Source organism: Equus quagga, chromosome 14, assembly GCF_021613505.1.
Source record: "Equus quagga isolate Etosha38 chromosome 14, UCLA_HA_Equagga_1.0, whole genome shotgun sequence".
Classification (NCBI taxonomy): domain Eukaryota; kingdom Metazoa; phylum Chordata; class Mammalia; order Perissodactyla; family Equidae; genus Equus; species Equus quagga.
Window position 1 is genome coordinate 52,885,888 of NC_060280.1, and position 19,405 is coordinate 52,905,292.

The window sequence follows — 19,405 nt, forward strand, 5'->3', positions numbered from 1 at the left end:
AGGCTTTCTGATTTTGAGACCACTAACAAATGAAACTTGCCCTTTCAAATATAAATGGACGTTTTTAACTCACAGAATACAGAAAACTTAAAATTCACATTAAGAATGTACATGCATTGCTGACTGACATAAGTATTTAGTGGTCAGAAAACAAAATAACTGGACATAATCTTTCCAATTCTAAACTTTCCAGGTAAAGTATGTGCATAAGATTTCAGCAGCTTTCACAGAAAACCAGAGCTGAAAGTTGAAGCACTTTCAATATCCAGAAATGTATTTTATTAGCTGCATCAGAATATCATTATTCCAGAAGTCACGGCCGATAAATATTCTTCCTAATTGTGCAGAGATGAATATAATGAACTACACCATCAGCAGACTATATCGCCAAAGGATTGTTTTAAAATCTTTAAAATTCCATAAATTCCTGGTGAGACAGAAACTCTAAAATTCAAGAATTAAAATTTACAAAAATAAATACCACTCTGACACTCAAGGGACATCTTCACTTTAAGGCCTTTGTCACAAATCCGAATCTTTATTGTTGTGAAATAAACGTTATAAACATAACTCAAAACAAAAAATTCAACATTCAGTCTCAGAGAGGTGTGGCTCAATGCCTATCACATGTAACAAGAGAACTTCCTTTAAAAAAAAGGAAAAAAAGGTACTCTAAGAAGTCTTTCATATGAATGAAAATGCACCCTTTGGATTTTGTTTTCCTCATCTCATTAGCTTCTATACACGTGAGAATCAAAAGGTCTGCATTTTCTTCACAATAGTTCTTGCTATGATGTTTGACGGACTTTTTGCCACTCAACAAATTCATCAAGAAGAACAGGCCCTAGAAATAAAGAGACAATTTTTGTTAGGATTCAGTGAACTTATCTCTCCAACTGTAAAATGAAGTCCCCTCCAGCTCTGTGACGACCACAGGGGACGGATTCTCCCCTTCCTCGGGTGCTCCGCTTCCAGCCTCCCTCTTCTACTCAACGTGCTCTCTTAGCCTTTTCTTTTCTGACCTAGGGACTGTTCACAATGGGAATGTGCAGAACTTCCTTCTCAAGGTGTTAAGTGTTTTAAGAACTCTCCAATAACTAAGTACCTTTACAAGTAACCCTTCACAACATCAAAACAATGCATGTAACCAAACTGGTGGTGGGAGCTAAAAACTTAATTTACAGTTCTAGAGAATTAATTTGGCTTATCTAATTTATCATTACTTCAAAGATCTGTTGTACGGCTTTCTAGCCTTTCCACCAGAGACTATGGACAGACATTTTAACTTGAAACATTGAAAAACTGTAAATATTTCATTACCTGTTTACACAGTAATTTCTAAGGGAAGTTATTTTGACATTATTTGCTATATTGCGATTGGGTACTATGATATTAACTTTAAAGCTCTTTCTATTGTAGCTGATGTTTTGCTTTCCTATTTTCAAAATCATGACTACATTTTTCTTCCATAGAAAAATGCCAGGAAAGGCAGGGACAAAATTTTAGCTTCTAGATGCAGAAATTATTATTAAAATTAAGCTATAATGTTCTGTTACTGAGGAATTGAAAACATTTCATTTATCAGCACAGATTTTATAACATTGCTCAATCTGAGCTCTCTGTCTCCCTTCTACGCCTCCTCCACACAACTAAATAATAAAAGTTACTGTTAGGAAGTTTAAATCCTTTATGGTAATGCTACACAAATAAATATTCTCATTTAATGGTTTTAAGAATTTTATTTTCATAGGAAAACATTACATTATACTTACAAGCACCATCTTCATCATAGTTACTAAGATCGGCATGGACTGTTCTGCTGAATTCTAATACATTGTACCACTGATCTTTGTTCATAACACGATATTTTGATTGCTGTAGAAAATTATATAAATATTGGGATTACAAGACAAGCATTACTTCCTAGGGCTTGACTTTAATAAATTTAATTATAACATTTTTATGATTTGGTCTTTCCTAAAACTTATTCCTCTCTTAATTAAATTGTGTTTCTTAAAAGAATCCTCAGGGGCATTTATATGTTAATGTCATCCAATTTATTTTCTCCTTTATTTCTCATTCATTTTTGAGGAATAACAAGAGTTTCAAGGGTGCTAATAGTAAGGTTAAATAAAACAATGAATTTTTACCTATGTATGTATTTGTGTAATCAACAAAGAGATCAAGACATACAACATTTCCTACATCCAGTAAGTACCCTCAATCTGCTTCCTAGTAAATCACTTCTTTGCATGAGATTTACGTTTAGTCACATTTTGAAATTGGCATCTTTGGAAGCAGTGGAAAGAGTATAGGCTTGGGTTCAAATCCCACTTCTGCCACTTAATTAAGCAACTTTGGGAAAGTTACTTAATAACAGAACCCATTTTCTCATTTGCTGAAGTGGGGATAACAAGTAATTCAAAATGGTGTTACAAGATTTTAAAAGATAATGTATGTCAAACAGTCTCCCCATAATAAATGTTTGAAAATATTTAGTTCTCTCAGCTCCCTTTAGAGGTGAATATTTTTACACTGTTATGCCCAAAGCTGCTAATAGGAGGAAGACTGAAAACATCCATCAAAAACATCTACGCTTAAAGATTTAAATGTGCAGAAAACCTATTCACACAGGACTTTTTCATACCAGCCTCTTATCACAAGCTTTAAACAAAACTGCTCTGGGGAACTTGCTATGATAAACAACCAGCTTTATGAGAAATTATTTTCAAATCAAAAAGCAAAAGCATCTGTATTCAAGAAATGGTGAGAATTATACCAAAAAAACTAAAATTGAAAAGACATGAAAACAAATAGAAAATCAAAGAAAGTAATGGAAAAAAGGACAGTATCTTCTTAAAACCACTGCCTGAGGTAGGTGCTATGATAAACCTTCTAAAAGAATACTTTCCTTCATAAATTTAGCATACATTTTTTAGTAACCAGTACATTTAAGCACACTATAATATTCTCATATTTGTGGATATAAAATATTACAAGTTTTATTCTAATTCTTTAGATTGAGTCTAAGTGAAAATGAAAGTTTTATTTCTCCAGTTGGTTCTCTTACGTGGATTTCAGCCTTAGATCCTGTAAGAGAAGGAAACCTGACTCCGAAACTTGAGATCTGTGCACTAGCATCAATTCTCTCCTGCCAAAAGACCAAGAAACTAATTTTGCATGAAGAATGTCTGTGCTAAAATATATTTCTTGAAGGTTTCTTTTTTTATGGGGGAGATGCAAGGGATGAAATCAAAATATCATATAGACAATATATTAATGAATGTAAAATGTCTAAAAATGACAGCAGATATGTACACATATTAATAGAAATTTTCTACTTAAGGAAATATTTTAAAAAGCATCGTATTAAAAATCGATTTGTTTTTCCTCAATAAAGGTATATTTCTAATCAGATTAAGTTTTAAAATAAAATTTTCAAAGTGAAAAAACACACATACCTCCAAGTACTGGTAAAATACTGAAAACAGTGGCCATGTCCTCCCAAGCAGAAGAGCTAACATAGATTTAGCAGTATCAATATCAAGGCTTCTCTGATCTTTATCCTAAAACATAAGTAAAAAATTTTTCCTAAGTGTGGTCTCAAGATTAAAAACATACTAAAATCACAAAACATGGAAACTGCACCTACCCTTGCAAAATCAAAGGCATATCTGTAGATATTCTTAAACGAAGAAATATCATTCAACTGTGAGCGCAAAAAGTCAAATTTGTTCTGTAACTTTTCTGTGCAGTCACACCTTAAATTAAAAAAAAAAATCAAACATTATATAATCAAGAAAACTAAATAAAAGTGTCTTTAGGGGGTTAGAAGGAATGCATTAAGAAACAAGTGAGCTCATTTACAAAGTTAATTTAGGTTTAAAATTCTCTGATTCAGAACTTGAGAGTAACAAACTAACTTGTCTTGTATCTACTAATGCAATAAAAAAGGAAAAAGAACAAAGAAAAAGGAAACCAGGCAATCAATGAAAGTTCACTCTGATGAATTTTCTTTAAAAAACAAAACAACTCAATCAAAAAAATCCAATAAAATCACAAATATCTCTTAAAAAGAGATGCATTAAATGTGCTTTTTAGCATATACGAAGTTAAAAAGATGGCAGAGTAAATGAAATTAATCAGGTCTCTGTCATGTATTTCATTGGAAAGTTCTTAGGCACTAGATTGATGAGAGAGTTAGCCATGAGTGGTTTTAAAAGTGTAGGATGTAACACAGAGGAAATTAATGCATATTAGTGGTTCAGTCATAAATTCAGATTCCTATATTTTTAGTGAACAAAAAAATTAAGGTAAATCAATGGCAGGACCTAACTGCAAATATGGTACATATGCAAAAGAACACAAACAACTTATACATTATTTCTAAAGATAAGACATTAAATATAAGAAGATAAATAGATGAATGCTCAAAAGTCTTCACAGGCTTTTTGACTCTCACTGGGTTGATATATTCTACTATTTAGCAAGAAGGAAGGCAGATGAAGCCTTTCACAACTGACATAAATCTCCAGTCTCATCTCCTGCTAGGTCCCAGTATCCCTGCTGTGCTCTAGTTATATTTCACTTACCATTCCCAAACGCCACTGTTATGCTTTAGCACGTATTATCTCCTCTACTTGAAATGCTGTTCCCTCCAACAGTTTTACAAAATATTACTCACCAAAATCTAACACTTTTTGCTATCTCTGAGCGACCACCTGACTCCCTTCAATCAAATTAGTTGTGCCATCTACTGTGACCCACAACAACTGTGCTCAAAACTGAATGTTAGTACTCATCATGTACTATAGACACCCAGCATTCTCAGATTTAACTAAGACTTTTACTGTTCTAAATCAACAATGTGACTTGTATAAATTACAATTTTATTAAGGTGTAAATATTTTGGATAAATTTCTAATGTTGCTTACATCTTGCATTCTTAGAGTAAGTCAAATTTGGCCATGTTATCTGTTGTATATATTGCTAGATTTTTTTGCAATGTTCATAAGCGAGACTGGCTTATAAATTTCATTCTTTAGCATTCTTTTTGCTAGTTTTGATAACAAGCTTATAGCATAAGCCTCACAAAAATGAAATGAGAATTATTACCCTTTTTTCTGTTTTCTGAAAAGTTTACTGCACAGTGGAATGAGCATTTGTCCAAACTCAGCTGAAAAACCACCTGGGCCTTTTTACTGAAAGAAGGAAAGACTTTTAACTACTAAATCAGCATTTTCACAGGTTATAGAACCATTCAGATTTTCTATTTCTTTTTGAATCAGTTTTGCTCATTTATATACTTTTCTGATAATTTATTTCACATATAACTTTATTTAAATATGTCGATTAAAATTATTTATATTTTCTAATACGTATCATTACATATTTTTGCCTTTTCTTTGTTTTTCTTGACCATCTTAACAGAATATCTTAATTATCTCAATTGTAGGTAGCTTTGCTGTCTATTTTACTTATGTCTGGATATCTTTATATCTCCTTTCTTCTACTAGTTTGGGTTGATTCTTTTTCTAACTTCTTAAATTAGATATTAGTTCATTCAGTTTCAGGCTGGTTTTCTCTTTTAATATAACATTTATGACTATAGATATCCCTCTAAGTACAATTTTAGCTTCAGCCACAGGTTTGATAGCCACCCCGGGTGGTCCAGTGGTTAAGATGGTGCTCTCATTGCTGCGGCCTGGGTTTATTTCCTGCTCAGGGAACCATACCATCCATCTGTCAGTTGTCATACTATGGCAGCTGCATGTTGCTGTGATGCTGAAAGCTATGCCACCAATATTTCAAATACCAGCAGGGTCACCCATGGTGGACAGGTATCAGCAGAGCTTCCAGACTGGATAGACTAGAAAGGATGACAGGACATCCACTTCCAAAGAAATTGGCCATGAATAGCAACTGGCTATGAATAGCAGCAGAGTATTGGCTGATACAAGCACTGGAAGTGAGAGGATGGTATGGAAAGACCAGGGAGAGTTCTGCTCTGCTGTACACAGGTTCACCAGGAGTCGAAATCAACTCCACCAGCACTAATAATAAACAGAAAGAGTTTTGCTAGGTATTATTGCTTACAGGTATTCACTTGTAAATGACACCTTGACAAGAGTGGTAGGATAAAAGCCTTACTAGAATGGGTTTAAGAGAGAATGAGAGAGGAACTAGATAAAATAAGTATAGACAAATGCTTTCAAAGAATTTGGTTCTTAAAGGAAGCAGAGAAAAGGGACACTAACTAGAGTTGGACTGGGAGGGCAGAGGTTTGCTTTTTTTTTAACAGATAAAAGAAATAACTTCCGCTTCCAGGAAGCAGAAGTAAATGTACTTTTCCCTCTCTCTCCTGCTAATTCAACCAAAAGCCCTGGACATTACACATAAAACAAACATAAGAAGAGTGAAAGAATTCTGAAAGACCCTGAGAGAATACAATCGTGAGATCCCTGGGTTTTCTTTTTTGCCTCATCTATCCTAGACTTGGAGCTGAAGGAGTCAGCAAACAGAAATGCCAATGGGGCAGATAAAAAAATCCCAACAAAAGCCTGCTCTGCCTCTAGCCAAAAGCAAGTAGCCTAGCAAGACAGAAAACTTTCAGAAAAAGAACACTCTTCTCCAGTCAAACACCACAGAAAAAACTGTGACTCAACCCCATCAATGCCAGCAAAGAGTGAATGGGGACCTGAATGGTCCACCCTCACCAGTATATAAGGAGGCCTCCCTCTCAACTCCTGCAGAATTAGTGGAAACTACATGGGGAACACGAACTTCCACTCCCACCAGGTAGTAACAAGCCCCCTCCTCTGCCCTTGGGTAGTGTCAGAGGAGGCCGTGTGGAGAGTCAGGGCTTTCACCATCACTGCAGCAACAAGACCACCACCCCAGCCGGGTCAGTGGAGATTTTGTGGGGAACAAGAAGGTATCAGTGGAGCCCTAGTGAGGGCCTGGAACTCTCACGTGTGCCAAGAGTAATGAAGACTTCCCTCCTCGGATGTCAATGGATGCTGAGTGGGTAATTTCAATTTCAACTTGTACCTGGAAATAATGAGGCAGTGACCCCCAATTCTCCTGCCAAGGTTGTGTTAGAGGAAGTTAGCTAAAACAGAAGATTTAAATAAGATCCAGAGTTTCATGACATACCCTCAAAATTTCCAGCTTTCAAAAAAAATCACTTGTCACACCAAGAACCAAAATCTCAAATGGATGCCAAAAGACAACCCAGAGATGCAAACACCAAAATGATGGAGATGTTTAGAATTATTTAACAGATTCTAAAGCAGCTATTATAAAAATGCTTCAAGAAGCAATTATGAACAAAATAAAACAAATGAGAAGATAGAAAGTCTCAGCAAAAACAAAGTCTAAGGAAAAAATATAACAATATAACAAGAATCAAATGAAAAGTTTTGAATTGTAAAATACAGGTCAGACTTAAACCTTAATGTATCAGCAATTACATTAAATGTAAGTAGTCTAAATATACCAATTAGAAGACAGAAATTGACGGAGTGGATCAAAAAAAAATGATCCAACTCTATGCTACATATAAGGAACTGACTTCAAATATAACAATATGGGCAGACTGAAAGTAAAAGAATAGAAAATGAGATATCATGGAAACATTATTCAAAAGAAAGGAGGAATGGCTCTATTAAAATCAGCTAATGTAGAAATCAGAGCAAAGAAAATAATCAGAACAGAGAGAAACACTATATAATGACAAAAAGGTCAATCCATCACAAAGACATAACAATCCTAAATGTGTATGTACTAAACAACAGAGCTACAAAATATGTGAAGCAAAACCTTATAGAACTGAAAGGAGAAATAAACGAATCCACAATTAGAGAGTTCAACCCTCTTCTCTTAGCAATTGATAGAACTAGACAGAACTTTAGTAAACATATCAAAGAATTCAACACCATCAATCAATAGGATCTGACATTAATAGAACACTCTACTCAATGACAATAAAATACTCTTTTCAAGTGCCCACAGACCATAAACCAAGGTAGACCATACCTGGAGCCATAAAAATAAACTTTGACAGATAAAAAGAATTAAAATCACAGAAAATATGATCTCTGACCACAATGATCTCCAAACAATTAGAAACTAAACAGCAAACTCCTAAATAATCCATGAATGAAGTCTCAATGAAAACCAAAAAATATATTGAACTGAATGAAAATGAAAACACAACATATTAACTTTTGTGAGACACAAAGCAGTGCTGAGAGGGAAATGTATAGCACTACATGCAAACATCAGAAAAGAGAAAAAGTCTCCATCGATAATCTAAGCTCCTACCTTTAGAATCTAGAAAAAGAAGAGCAAAATAAACCTAAAGCAAGCAGGAGAAAGTAAATAATTAACAACAGAAATCAATGAAATTGAAAACAGAAAAATGAGAAAAATCAACGAAAAAAGAGCTGATTCTTTGGAAAAGATCAATAAAATTGACAAGTCTCTAGCAAGAATGACAAAGAAAAAAGAGAGAAAAATTACCAATGTCAGGAATGAAACAAAGGATATCATTACAGACCTGTAGATATCAAAAGAATATCAAAAGGATATAAATTTGACAACTTAGATGAAACAGACCAATTTCTTGAAAAACAAAACTACCACAACACACATTATATAAAATAATTTGAGTAGCCCTATAACTAATAAAGAAATTGAATTCAAAATTTAAAAAATTCTAAAAAAGAAATCTGCAGGCTCAGATGGTTTCACTGGACAATTCTACCAGTCTTTGAAGACGAATTATACACAATCTCTTTCAAAAAATAAAATACAAAGAAAAACTTCCCAATTCATATTCTAAAGTCAGTATTTCCTTGACATCAAACCAAAGATACCATTAAAAAAAAAAACGGAATCATCACAAGAAAAAAATTTTGCAACTATGTTTGGTGATGGATGTTAAAGAACATTCTGCAACATAGAGGAATATTAAATCATTATGTTGTACACCTAAAACTAATATAAATGTTATATGTCAATTATATCTCAATAAATAAAAGAAAATTACAGACCAATATCCTTCATGAATCTTTAACAAAATATTAGCAAACAGAATTCCGCAGTATATAAAAATAATTATGCACCATAAGAAGGTCGGATTTATTCCAGGTATACAAGACTAATTCAATATACAAAAAACAATCAATGTAATCAGAATATTAAGCTAAACAAAAACTGCAGGATCATATGATTTAATGCAGAAAAGGCATTTAAAATATTTAACATCCATTCATGTTAATACTCACAGAAAAACAGGGATAGAGGAGACCTCCCTTGACTTGACATCTACAACCTATAGCTAATGTACTTAATGGTGAAAGAGTGAATGCTTTCCCTCTAAGATCAGGAGCCAGGAAAGGATGTCCACTCTCACCATGCTTATCCAACACAGTGGGAGAAGTTCTAGCACTGTCGAGGTAAGGAAATAAAAGATATACAGACTAAATAAGAAAGAAAACTGTCCCTACTATCCTATTTCATGTCATAATCATATGACATGATTATGCAGAAAACCCAAGGAATACAGAAAAAACCTTAGAATAACTGAGTTCAGCAAGGTCACAGGATACAAAACAAACATACAAAAATCAATTGCATTTCTATATATTGGTAATAAACACGTGGATGCTGAAATTCAAAACAATACTGTGACTCAAAATAAAACTATTTAGGTGTATTTCTAACAAAATGTACTTTTATGCTGAAAACTACACAGGACTGACGAAAGAAATAAAAATTTTTTTAGATATAGAGAAAATTATGCTAAAATTTTTAGAAAAGCAAAGGAACTGCAATAGTTAAATCAATTTTGAAAAAAGATGAATCAATCTACCTGATCTCAAGATTTAGTATACAGATACAGTAATCTAAATTGTACGGTATTGGCAGAAGGTTAAGACACAGATCAACAGAATAAAATAGAGAACCCACAAACAGACCCACACAAATATGTCCAACTGATTTTTGACAAAGTTGCAAAAACAATTCAATGGAGGAAAGAGCTTTTCAACAAATGTTACTGGAGTCTTGCACCTTTTAAAGAAATTAACTCAGAATGCATCACTGATTTAAACGTAAAATGTAAAAATAAAAGCCTTCCAGAAAAAAAACTTTAGAGAAAACCCTCACGATCTAAGGCAAGGCAAAGAATTCTTAGACTTGACATCAAAAGCACAATCAATGAAAGGAAAAACTGATAAAGTGGACTTCATCAAAATTAAAAACTTGCTCTGCAAAAGTCCTTCTAAGAGGATGAACACACAAGCTACAGACTGGGAGAAAATATCTACAAACCACATATTCAACGAAGAACTTCTATCTAGAATATGGGGAAAACTCTCAAAATTCAACAGTAGAGTTAAAAAAAAAATGACAGTGTAGTTTTTGTTTGTAGTTTTGTTTGTAGTGTTTATTTGTGGGTTTTCTGTGTGAAGAAGACTGGCCCTGAGCTCACATCTGTTGCCAATCTTCCTCTTTTTTTTCTTTTTTCCCTACCAAAGCCCCAGCACATAGTTGTATATCCTCGTTGTAGGTCACTGTAGTTCTTCCATGTGGGATGCTGCATCAGCACGGATTGATGAGTGGTGTGTAGATCTGCGCTCAGGATCTGAACCAGCGAACCCCAAGCCGCTGACGCAGACCATGGAAACTTAACCACACAGCCACTGGGCTGGCCCCAACAGTAAAAATTTATCCACAATTTCTCTTAGCCTTTCTTTCCTATTTTCCTCAGCTATTGTAGGTCACTTGGATTCCTACTTTATTTACATCCTCTTTGTAGCTCATCCATTGAGGGTTTTTTTTTTGAGGAAGATTAGCCCTGAGCTAACTACTGCCAATCCTCCTCTTTTTGCTGAGGAAGCCTGGCCCTGAGCTAACATCCGTGCCCATCTTTCTCTACTTTATATGTGGGATGCCTACCACAGCATGGTGTGCCACGGGCTGCAATGTCCGGACCCTGGATCCGAACCGTCGAACCCCGGGTAACGGCTGCGCCACCGGGCTGGCCCCCATCCATTGAGTTTTAAATCTTCTCTATTCTTCACTTTTAAAAGTTTAATTACTTGAAATCTGATCATCTGAGACCATTCCTCTTCTTTCTTTCAACATATTAAATGCAGTTATTTTATACTGAGATTGTGATAATTCAAAATACTAGTCCTAAAGAGTCTGATTCTGAAGTTTAAGATCAGTTTCCCAATATTTTTAGTGATTTTCGATTGCTAACTAATGATCTCTGACCCTTGTTCTGCAGAAATTGAGGCTTCCTTTCAAAATGTATTCCTGTCAGAAGAACTGCTTCCACTACACACAAAGGCATACCATAGCCTGGGACAATTCTAGAATATATTTTTGGCTTGTGTCATACCATGAATTCCAGCCCTAAATCTGCATTACAAAAAGCTTTTGACTAGGAATTCTCTTGGGTGGAAGCCCTTTACTTCCAACTGTATGCAGAACCAAGCCCAAGCAATCAAGTTTCCGTCTGTTGGGTAGGTTTGGCACTAATGACTTAATGTGGGAGTTTTGATCTGATTCTCACCCTACTCAGGCCTTGCAATTTGTCTCCTACTCACAATATGCAGGACAAGTTAACAGACAGACTAAGTGACTAGGAATAGGTAGCTATCCTCAGGGTAAATGTCAGCTCCAGAGATCCCTATGGAATCACCATCCTTCAACATTTCTGGCCTCTTATTATTTTCCTTAATTTATACTCAAGTCCAGATGGGCTTTTTTTTTTTTTTTTTTTTTTGAGGAAGATTAGCCCTGAGCTAACATCTGCTGCCAATCCTCCTCTTTTTGCTGAGGAAGCCTGGCCTTGAGCTAACATCCGTGCCCATCTTCCTCCACTTTATATGTGGGATGCCTACCACAGCACGGCTTGCCAAGCAGTGCCATGTCTGCACCCGGGATCTGAACCAGCAAACCCCAGGCCGCCAAAGCAGAACGTGCAAACTTAACCGCTGCACCATCGGGCTGGCCCCAAGATGGGCTTTTTAAAAGATATTTTTATATTCTATCCAACATTTAAGTGTTTCACATGAGAAATGGTTTCTTCACTCATTTAGTCTGCCATACTGCCAGAAATGGAAATCAAAATTTGGATAAGTTAACTGTATGATTTGTCTGGGGCCTAGTTCCTTACATACAAATGAGTGTGTAATGTTTCATGCAGAAACATACAAAAAATTATTCTTACTATTTATTAGAAATTTATTACTTACTATTTCAATCAGTGGCTTCTATGAGTAGAAAAACTTTTCATTATGTGAAAAATGAAGCTTTAATGAAAGGTGAAAATGCAGTTGAGTTCTACCAGAAGAATATGCAAAAGAAACAAACCCTGGAGCCAGCCCTGATGGCCTAGTGGTCAAAGTTCAGTGCATTCTGCTTTGGCGGCCCAGGTTCAGTTCCAAGGTGTGGAACCACACCACTCGTCCATCAGTAGCCACGCTGTGGCGCTGGCTCACACAGAAGAACCAGAAGGACATACAACTAGAATATATGACTACATACTGGGGCTTTGGGGTGGAAAAGAAAAAAAGAGGAAGACTAGCTCAGGGTGAATCTTTCCCAGCAAAAAAAAGAAACAAATTCTTAGATTATATGCTACTATAACGCTGTTTGAAAATCTAGACATGAAGTCTTTAAGATCTCCAGTTACCAGTTGACAATATTCACAGGATACTACACTTTAAGTAACTAGTTACAGTTACTCCCTTCCCTGTAATGATCTATCCTAACTAGGGGCCTCCTTTTCCAAATTATTGCAGCTTCTTGAGCAATGCTTTTCAAATTTTTTAAAGTAATGTGACTCACACTTTCACACAAAATCTCATGCAGAATCTCAATAGAGTTGAGATTCTGAAGAGCAAAAAAGATAAAGGATGCCTCCCTACAATTAGAAGTTCTTCTTACTACCACCAGAGTTTGAAAATCATTCTCATAGCATAACACAGAGTATGGCATACAGAAGCATTCCAAAATTACTCATTTTATAAAGTATGAATACCAAAAACAAACTACAAAGTAGATGATACATTTATTTAATTGTAAAAAGTTTCAAAATTCCTAGCTGGGGAAAGGTTAGTGGGAAATTGTAGTTCAAACAAACTTGTACAGTGCCTACGTAGTGACTAACAAGTCACTAAGGAGATATGAATCAAAGAAATTATGATCTTTTCCAAATATTTTACATTCCACAGGTACACACGGCAATAATATTACTTAGGATGTGATCTCAATAAGCTTAAGACAGAGATAAAATGAAGAACAAAGTGTCAAGTCAAACAGACTGGTTAAAATTCCAACTTGTCCATTTCCAGCCATGTGGCTTTAGGCAAGTTACTTAAGTTTTTCAGCTTCAGTTTCCTCATTTTAAAATGAGAATAACAATAATAGACAACTACAAGATTAAATGAGAATAAATGTGTTAAATGCTTAGCACAGTTCTTACAGTGATATGTTCCTTTTGAGGCAAATAGCTTAAAAATCGCCTATACATTGGAGGCTCTGTTCAAACTGTTTCATACCATTCCTAATGGCCTATGTAAATCTTGAGGAGAGAAAGAATCTAACAGAACAACTGACAATGTTTTTTTCTTGGAGAAGAGTGAAAAAAATATGAGCTTCCATATTTATTATTAACATTGTAAAGTCTGTGAATGGACCTAGCAAAACCAGTGAACATACCCAAGAAGGCACTAACACCACACAATTCTTTGTATTTAACTTAACCCCAAAATAGACTCAGAAGAGTTAATAATCTTATAACTTGGGAAGTTTAGAAAGAGTATTTCCCCTGAGCTAAAAAGAAATACATACTTAACTAGTATATCATGGAAAACAAGAGACAGTTTTTTTGAGTAACAACCAAAGAAAACCACACAGATTTTAGGGAACATGGTCACAACATGATACCACTCTCCAAGGCCACTGTGGTTAGAATGAGCGGAAATTGGTTTAAATTTCAACACTATGACTTGGAAATTAATTTCCCGAGTATCACTAAACATTTGATTAACAAGGAAGGCTTTGGAATTTCTGCTTCATTCAAGAGCTTTAAAATGAGATGAAATTATCATTCATGTATTAGATCTATGACATTCTCTTCCTTAATCATTAAGTCCCAATAAGCATGCTGTGACACACTGATGTCTAACAGGAAGAATTTCATTCACAAAGTTCTGGATTTAGAACTTTCTCTGAATGAGGTCTATCAATCAGAACAATACAGTCCACCTCTGGGGGTAGTTGAAAATGTGGAGATGGGGCATTCTGAAATAGTTATGACGACCCTGGGGGAGAGCAGAGGGGAAGGATGCTAATGGCAATTGGGCCTCAAATGCTGAATGAATGATAGTCACAAACCACACATGGCATGGCATCCCATCTACCCTACTCTTCCACCCCACAAAAAAATCGTATAAATGCTCCCCATTCCTCTCTCTCCTAAAAAAAAGTCAAGCCAGGCTATTGTCTTTAATCTTCCAAGTCCAGGGCTCAATATGGAGACCAGAAGGTGTATAAATTGTAATCTACTGGTAGGCAGCATAGTTACTACTATTCTTGTCAGATGCTATGATTTTGCCTCTTTTTTTCATAATAATAATCAAGTACACTCTTCTTGAGGTTCTACGCCAGCATGCTATTGCCCCCCTGCTCTAACACCAGACTTTCAGCTAGCAGGTGAAAGTTCTCTGCTCCAGTAAGGTATGCCAGAACAAAAACTCGCAAGTATCCTTGGCATCTTGCATCCACAGATGCAAGGAAGAGGAAGATCCATATGCAACATTTTGTGTATAGCAGCATATGTGCATCTTAATGGGGATAAGGTCCACAGTTTTCATAAGGTTCTCAAGCATCTATGACCTTAAAACAACTACTCTATTGAAAACGATTCCCAAAATCTTTGATGACTTCAGTGCTCAAAAATCTGACAGTTCTCAATATGTATAACATATGGTTTAAACTCTCTCAACATGTTAACCAAAGCACTCCATAATGTAGCCATTATCCCAACTATCCAGAATTTAAACAACTTCTGCCAATTTTCTTTAGGTATCTTTTGATTCTAACAAACCAGCTACTTCCTTCAAACACATGCTTTCCTTTCTTAAGGCTCTGCTCACTATTTCCTCTTCAGAAACATGCTCCTATATCATCAATCATCAAATTCCTAATCATTCTTCAAGGTCCAGTTCAAATGCCACACATATAAAGATCTTCCTGTTTTCTCAGATGAAAGTACTCTTATTAGCAGCTGTGCTTCCATGGTACTTGTCACATTCTACCTAGATTTACAGTTATAGTATTGTAATGCCTTCCTTGCCCTCTTAAAATTAACTAAAGGGCAGAAGCTACGTCTTACGCCTCCTTGTGATCACCAGTAGGCAGCACAGTACTTTATCTAATATAGGTGTTTAATATAAATAGCTACTAAATTAAATCCGATTTGAAGGGAAATTTGACTATTACTAAACAATGATGACACCTACAGAGGGCAAAATACCTGGAAAGGATATGGCAATTACATGCTGTGAAACTTGCAAAATGGCCATTTTAGTCTAATTATATACAAATTCATACCTATAATTTCTTTCACACAAAAGAGAAAGACAATTCAGTTATGGAAAGTCTGTATGAATAAACAGGTTTAAAATAAATGAACATAAACAAAGTATTCTGAAAACTATTAAGCATTATATAAATATGGACTTTAATTAATCATGATTATTATAGTCCCCTATCCTTAACCATAGTATACGTTTTAAATACCAGACTGTTTCTATTCTTTAGCAGACCTCTACTAAAGTTTCTAAGGGCTAAAACTAATTAGTTTGAAACAACTGATAACTATGTTAAGATAATTTAGGGACGATCAAATAACTAGGCCTAATTTAACTAGGTTAAATTAAATCCTAAAAATATGAAAAATCTATAAAAGGAATCAAGTCTATGAAGTTTTATATTTTACGATTATATCTATGATATAAAATTAAGTATACAAGACAACTATAAATTAAAAAATTAAGACATATAGATTCCTTTGTCTCTCTTGGTTTAAATTTTAAACTATTTTATTCCTAGCAAGTTTCATTCTATTTATTTATTTATTTATTTATTTATTTTTCTCTCCCCAAAGCCCCAGCACATAGTTGTATACCCTAGTTGTAGGTCATTCTAGTTCTTCTATGTGGGATGCCACCATAGCATGGCTTGGTGAGGGGCATGTAGGTCCATGCCCAGGATCCAAACCGGTGAACCTCAGGCTGTGGAAGTGAAGTGCACGAACTTAACCACTTGGCCACGGGGCCGGCCCCCCTAGCAAGTTTTTTACATGAAGATTCAGGGAGTAAAAAGACTTAGTCAGTTGAGAAAAGATACTTTGTACTTCACACAGCTATCTAGATCGTGGGGGCAAAGAATAACTATTTTCTCAGTCAAGAGTGCTTGCCTAATTTGAGTAGCTTCAAGGCTCTATAGTATGAAGTTCGAGGCAGAGGGACAGGGGATAATAAATGAGTCAAACAGAAACCTCTGGGTCCATTTTAACTGCTACATAATTGCTTTAATTTTGTATAGCTTGTGAACCTCCTATAGAAAAGATGTGCAAATAAAAAATATGTTCATGGGGTTAGTCTACTTCTAGTCTCGTACTTAAGGCAATATGGTGCTATTTATTCAAGAGTAAATACTAGAAATGCTTTATGTTTACACATTTCTATTATACAAAGGCTCTTTATATCAAGTTCTGCAAAACCAAAAATAACTAGGAACTTTTTGGTTTAAAAGTATACAAACATTTGTCAGCTAGAATATTCAAAAAAAGCAGTATACAATTAAAAAGCAGTAGGAGTAGTATAAAAAAGTAGGTATAATGCCAAATAAAATGTTTTTCAATTAATAAGCCACATCACAACTAATATATAAAGTTCAATAAAACAGACCGAGCAATATGAAAACTAGTTTATATTCTTTGGATATTCTTTTGTGTATTTTATCTTTCTCTAAAAAGCTAATTAAAGGTGAGAAATATAGCCCAGAGAATTTCAGAATCAACATTATTTTTAATTGGCATGTTATGACATCTAGACTATGACAGAATTCAGTCTTGGTTGTAAATACGATGATTTAAAAAGTTAATAATGGCCCTCTATTTTATAAAGACTGCTAATGTACATACAAAAGAATGATGCAATAGGAAATACAGAATGGTAGATTGCTAATCAGGAAATTTAAATTCTGGGTCCTAGTTCTGCCACTAGGAAGCTATGTAAGTTTTGGCAAATATTTTCTTCACCTGAGTCTCAGACTCCTTATCTCACCTATAAATAATGGAAATGAGAGGGTTGATTTTATGTTCTATTATAGAAATTATGATTTGGTTCATATGAGCCAAGAAGAGGTTTATGTAAAAAAAAAAAAAATACATATATATATATATATGAAATATCTATGTTAATGCTGGTTAAAAAGGAGAATTACACAGCATTGGACACTGAAAATTCAAATATAAAAATTTAAGTCCTATATGAACAAATACACTTAAAAAAAATCAGGTAATTTGAAATTTAAGGACAGGCAAACAAGGAGTAAGGGATAGTTAAGTGTGTTAATAAAAGCATAATCACAACAGGAAAGCACATGGCTAATTAACCCCCAGTTTTTGGCTCAAAATATTATAAATTAATGCTTCCTCTAACTATTTTAGAATATCAATAACTAGTAACATCCTGCATGAACATTAGAAAGATGACATAATATAAAATTAATACAGAATTACTAATTGATTCTGAAACTAAGCATACTTTACTCTGGAAAGCCAAAATCAAATTACTTTTATAAAGAAATGATTCCATAACTTATGAAAGTGTTCAAAGGCAGCATCCTAAACTGAAAGTATAGAACCATAAAACTTATGGCTAAAGGTTGCAGGGGAGCCATACAACATTTCTACTTTTGTTCTAAGATTTATTTGGCAAAAAATGAATAATAAAAATATCATGTAACTCTATCTTCAAATTTCTTTTTTAAATTAAATATAAAATTGAAGAGAAGCAAGAGGAGGCCCCAGAACTTAGAACTGCACAAAGAATAAATGTCTTACATAGCAGAATTGAACATTCAGAGAAGGAAACCCTTTATTGCTCAAACAACCTGTGAGTAAACAACTTTGATCATGGACCTCTAATTCACCCACCAAGAGAGTCAATGAAAATTAATAGAACTGTACTGAGGTTCTTTCTTAGAGAATATGAAAAATGAGGTAACTATTCATTTTTCCAAGACCACAATATAAATTTTGTTAATTGCAAACTGATTGTTATAGATCAAACCAATTTGATTATCTTAAGGTGGAAACCTTACTCCTGAAAATTATGAAGCACAAAATATCAATTAAGATCTTCAAATAGGCCATCAAATTTGTTTTTTAAAAAAATGTCTTACTGTAATGAAGTCATCCCCTTTAACCATTCTTCCTTGGTAAAAAATCCCATGCTTTCAGCCTCCAATTTCCACGCTAAAACTAACATAATAATCTGGAAAGAACAGAACATAAAGGATAGGGGAAAAGTCAGCATAGAGATAATCATGTCTATATTTATCATGGAGAGCATTTTCATACAACTATTTCCATCCTCCAACTATTAAAGAGTACAACCTTTGGAATTATTAACTATAAAAAATTTAGATGGGCTAATTTCTTTAAAGTAAAAAGTTCTAACAGTTTCTGATGGTAGAATCCCTCTCACTCTATTATAAATGACATTTGTATCAAGAAAGAGAACACGTGCCCAACTTAAATTGATGAAAAATACCCTAAATGATCATCTACAACATTAAATATGAAGAAACAAAATCTTCTATAAGATTACAGTGTCCCAATTTTTAGAAATTTATGAATATGCCATACCCCACTTGTATTCCATTCTACTTAGAAATAAAACATACATTTTCAGGTTCAACACCAATGTCTTCACAAAATTTTTCCATTCCTTCTGGCCCTACAACTTCATCAGGACCTTCAAAGAAAAAAATAATTTATATTTTATTGTTATAATTTAATATCAACAGAACACACAAACCACTGTGCTAAACGCATCTATGAATACACCATTTTTTGCAAATAACTAAATTTGAGTTTTGACATATGTTAAGCATAAATATTTGCTATAGGATTTAAAATTTAAAATTTCTGAAATATTCTTTGAACACACTAAAAAAATGAAATTAAAAAAATAAAAAAGGAAATAGCATTAACATCAATCACTAGTTTATACAATAACTTGAATCTATTCATTAAAAAACATTTACTGGGAACCTTCTCTGAAGAAAATTTTTGGCAATGCATGAA

The 19,405-nt window shown here is 34.3% G+C and overlaps 1 protein-coding gene across 1 annotated transcript in view; it reads right to left on the bottom strand.

Moving 5' to 3' along the window:
* Positions 1-504: 504 nt before the first annotated feature.
* The window catches only part of DCUN1D5 (defective in cullin neddylation 1 domain containing 5), a 39,258-nt gene continuing 20,357 nt past the window's right edge, over positions 505-19,405 (bottom strand). Inside the window, exons 6-11 of the mRNA XM_046637623.1 lie at positions 19,003-19,073; positions 18,499-18,590; positions 3,653-3,761; positions 3,462-3,566; positions 1,773-1,875; positions 505-844 (exon numbers count right to left, since the gene is read on the bottom strand). Of these exons, the coding sequence (XP_046493579.1) occupies positions 789-844; positions 1,773-1,875; positions 3,462-3,566; positions 3,653-3,761; positions 18,499-18,590; positions 19,003-19,073 (536 nt within the window). The 3' untranslated portion in view covers positions 505-788. The remainder of the gene's footprint in view (positions 845-1,772; positions 1,876-3,461; positions 3,567-3,652; positions 3,762-18,498; positions 18,591-19,002; positions 19,074-19,405) is intronic.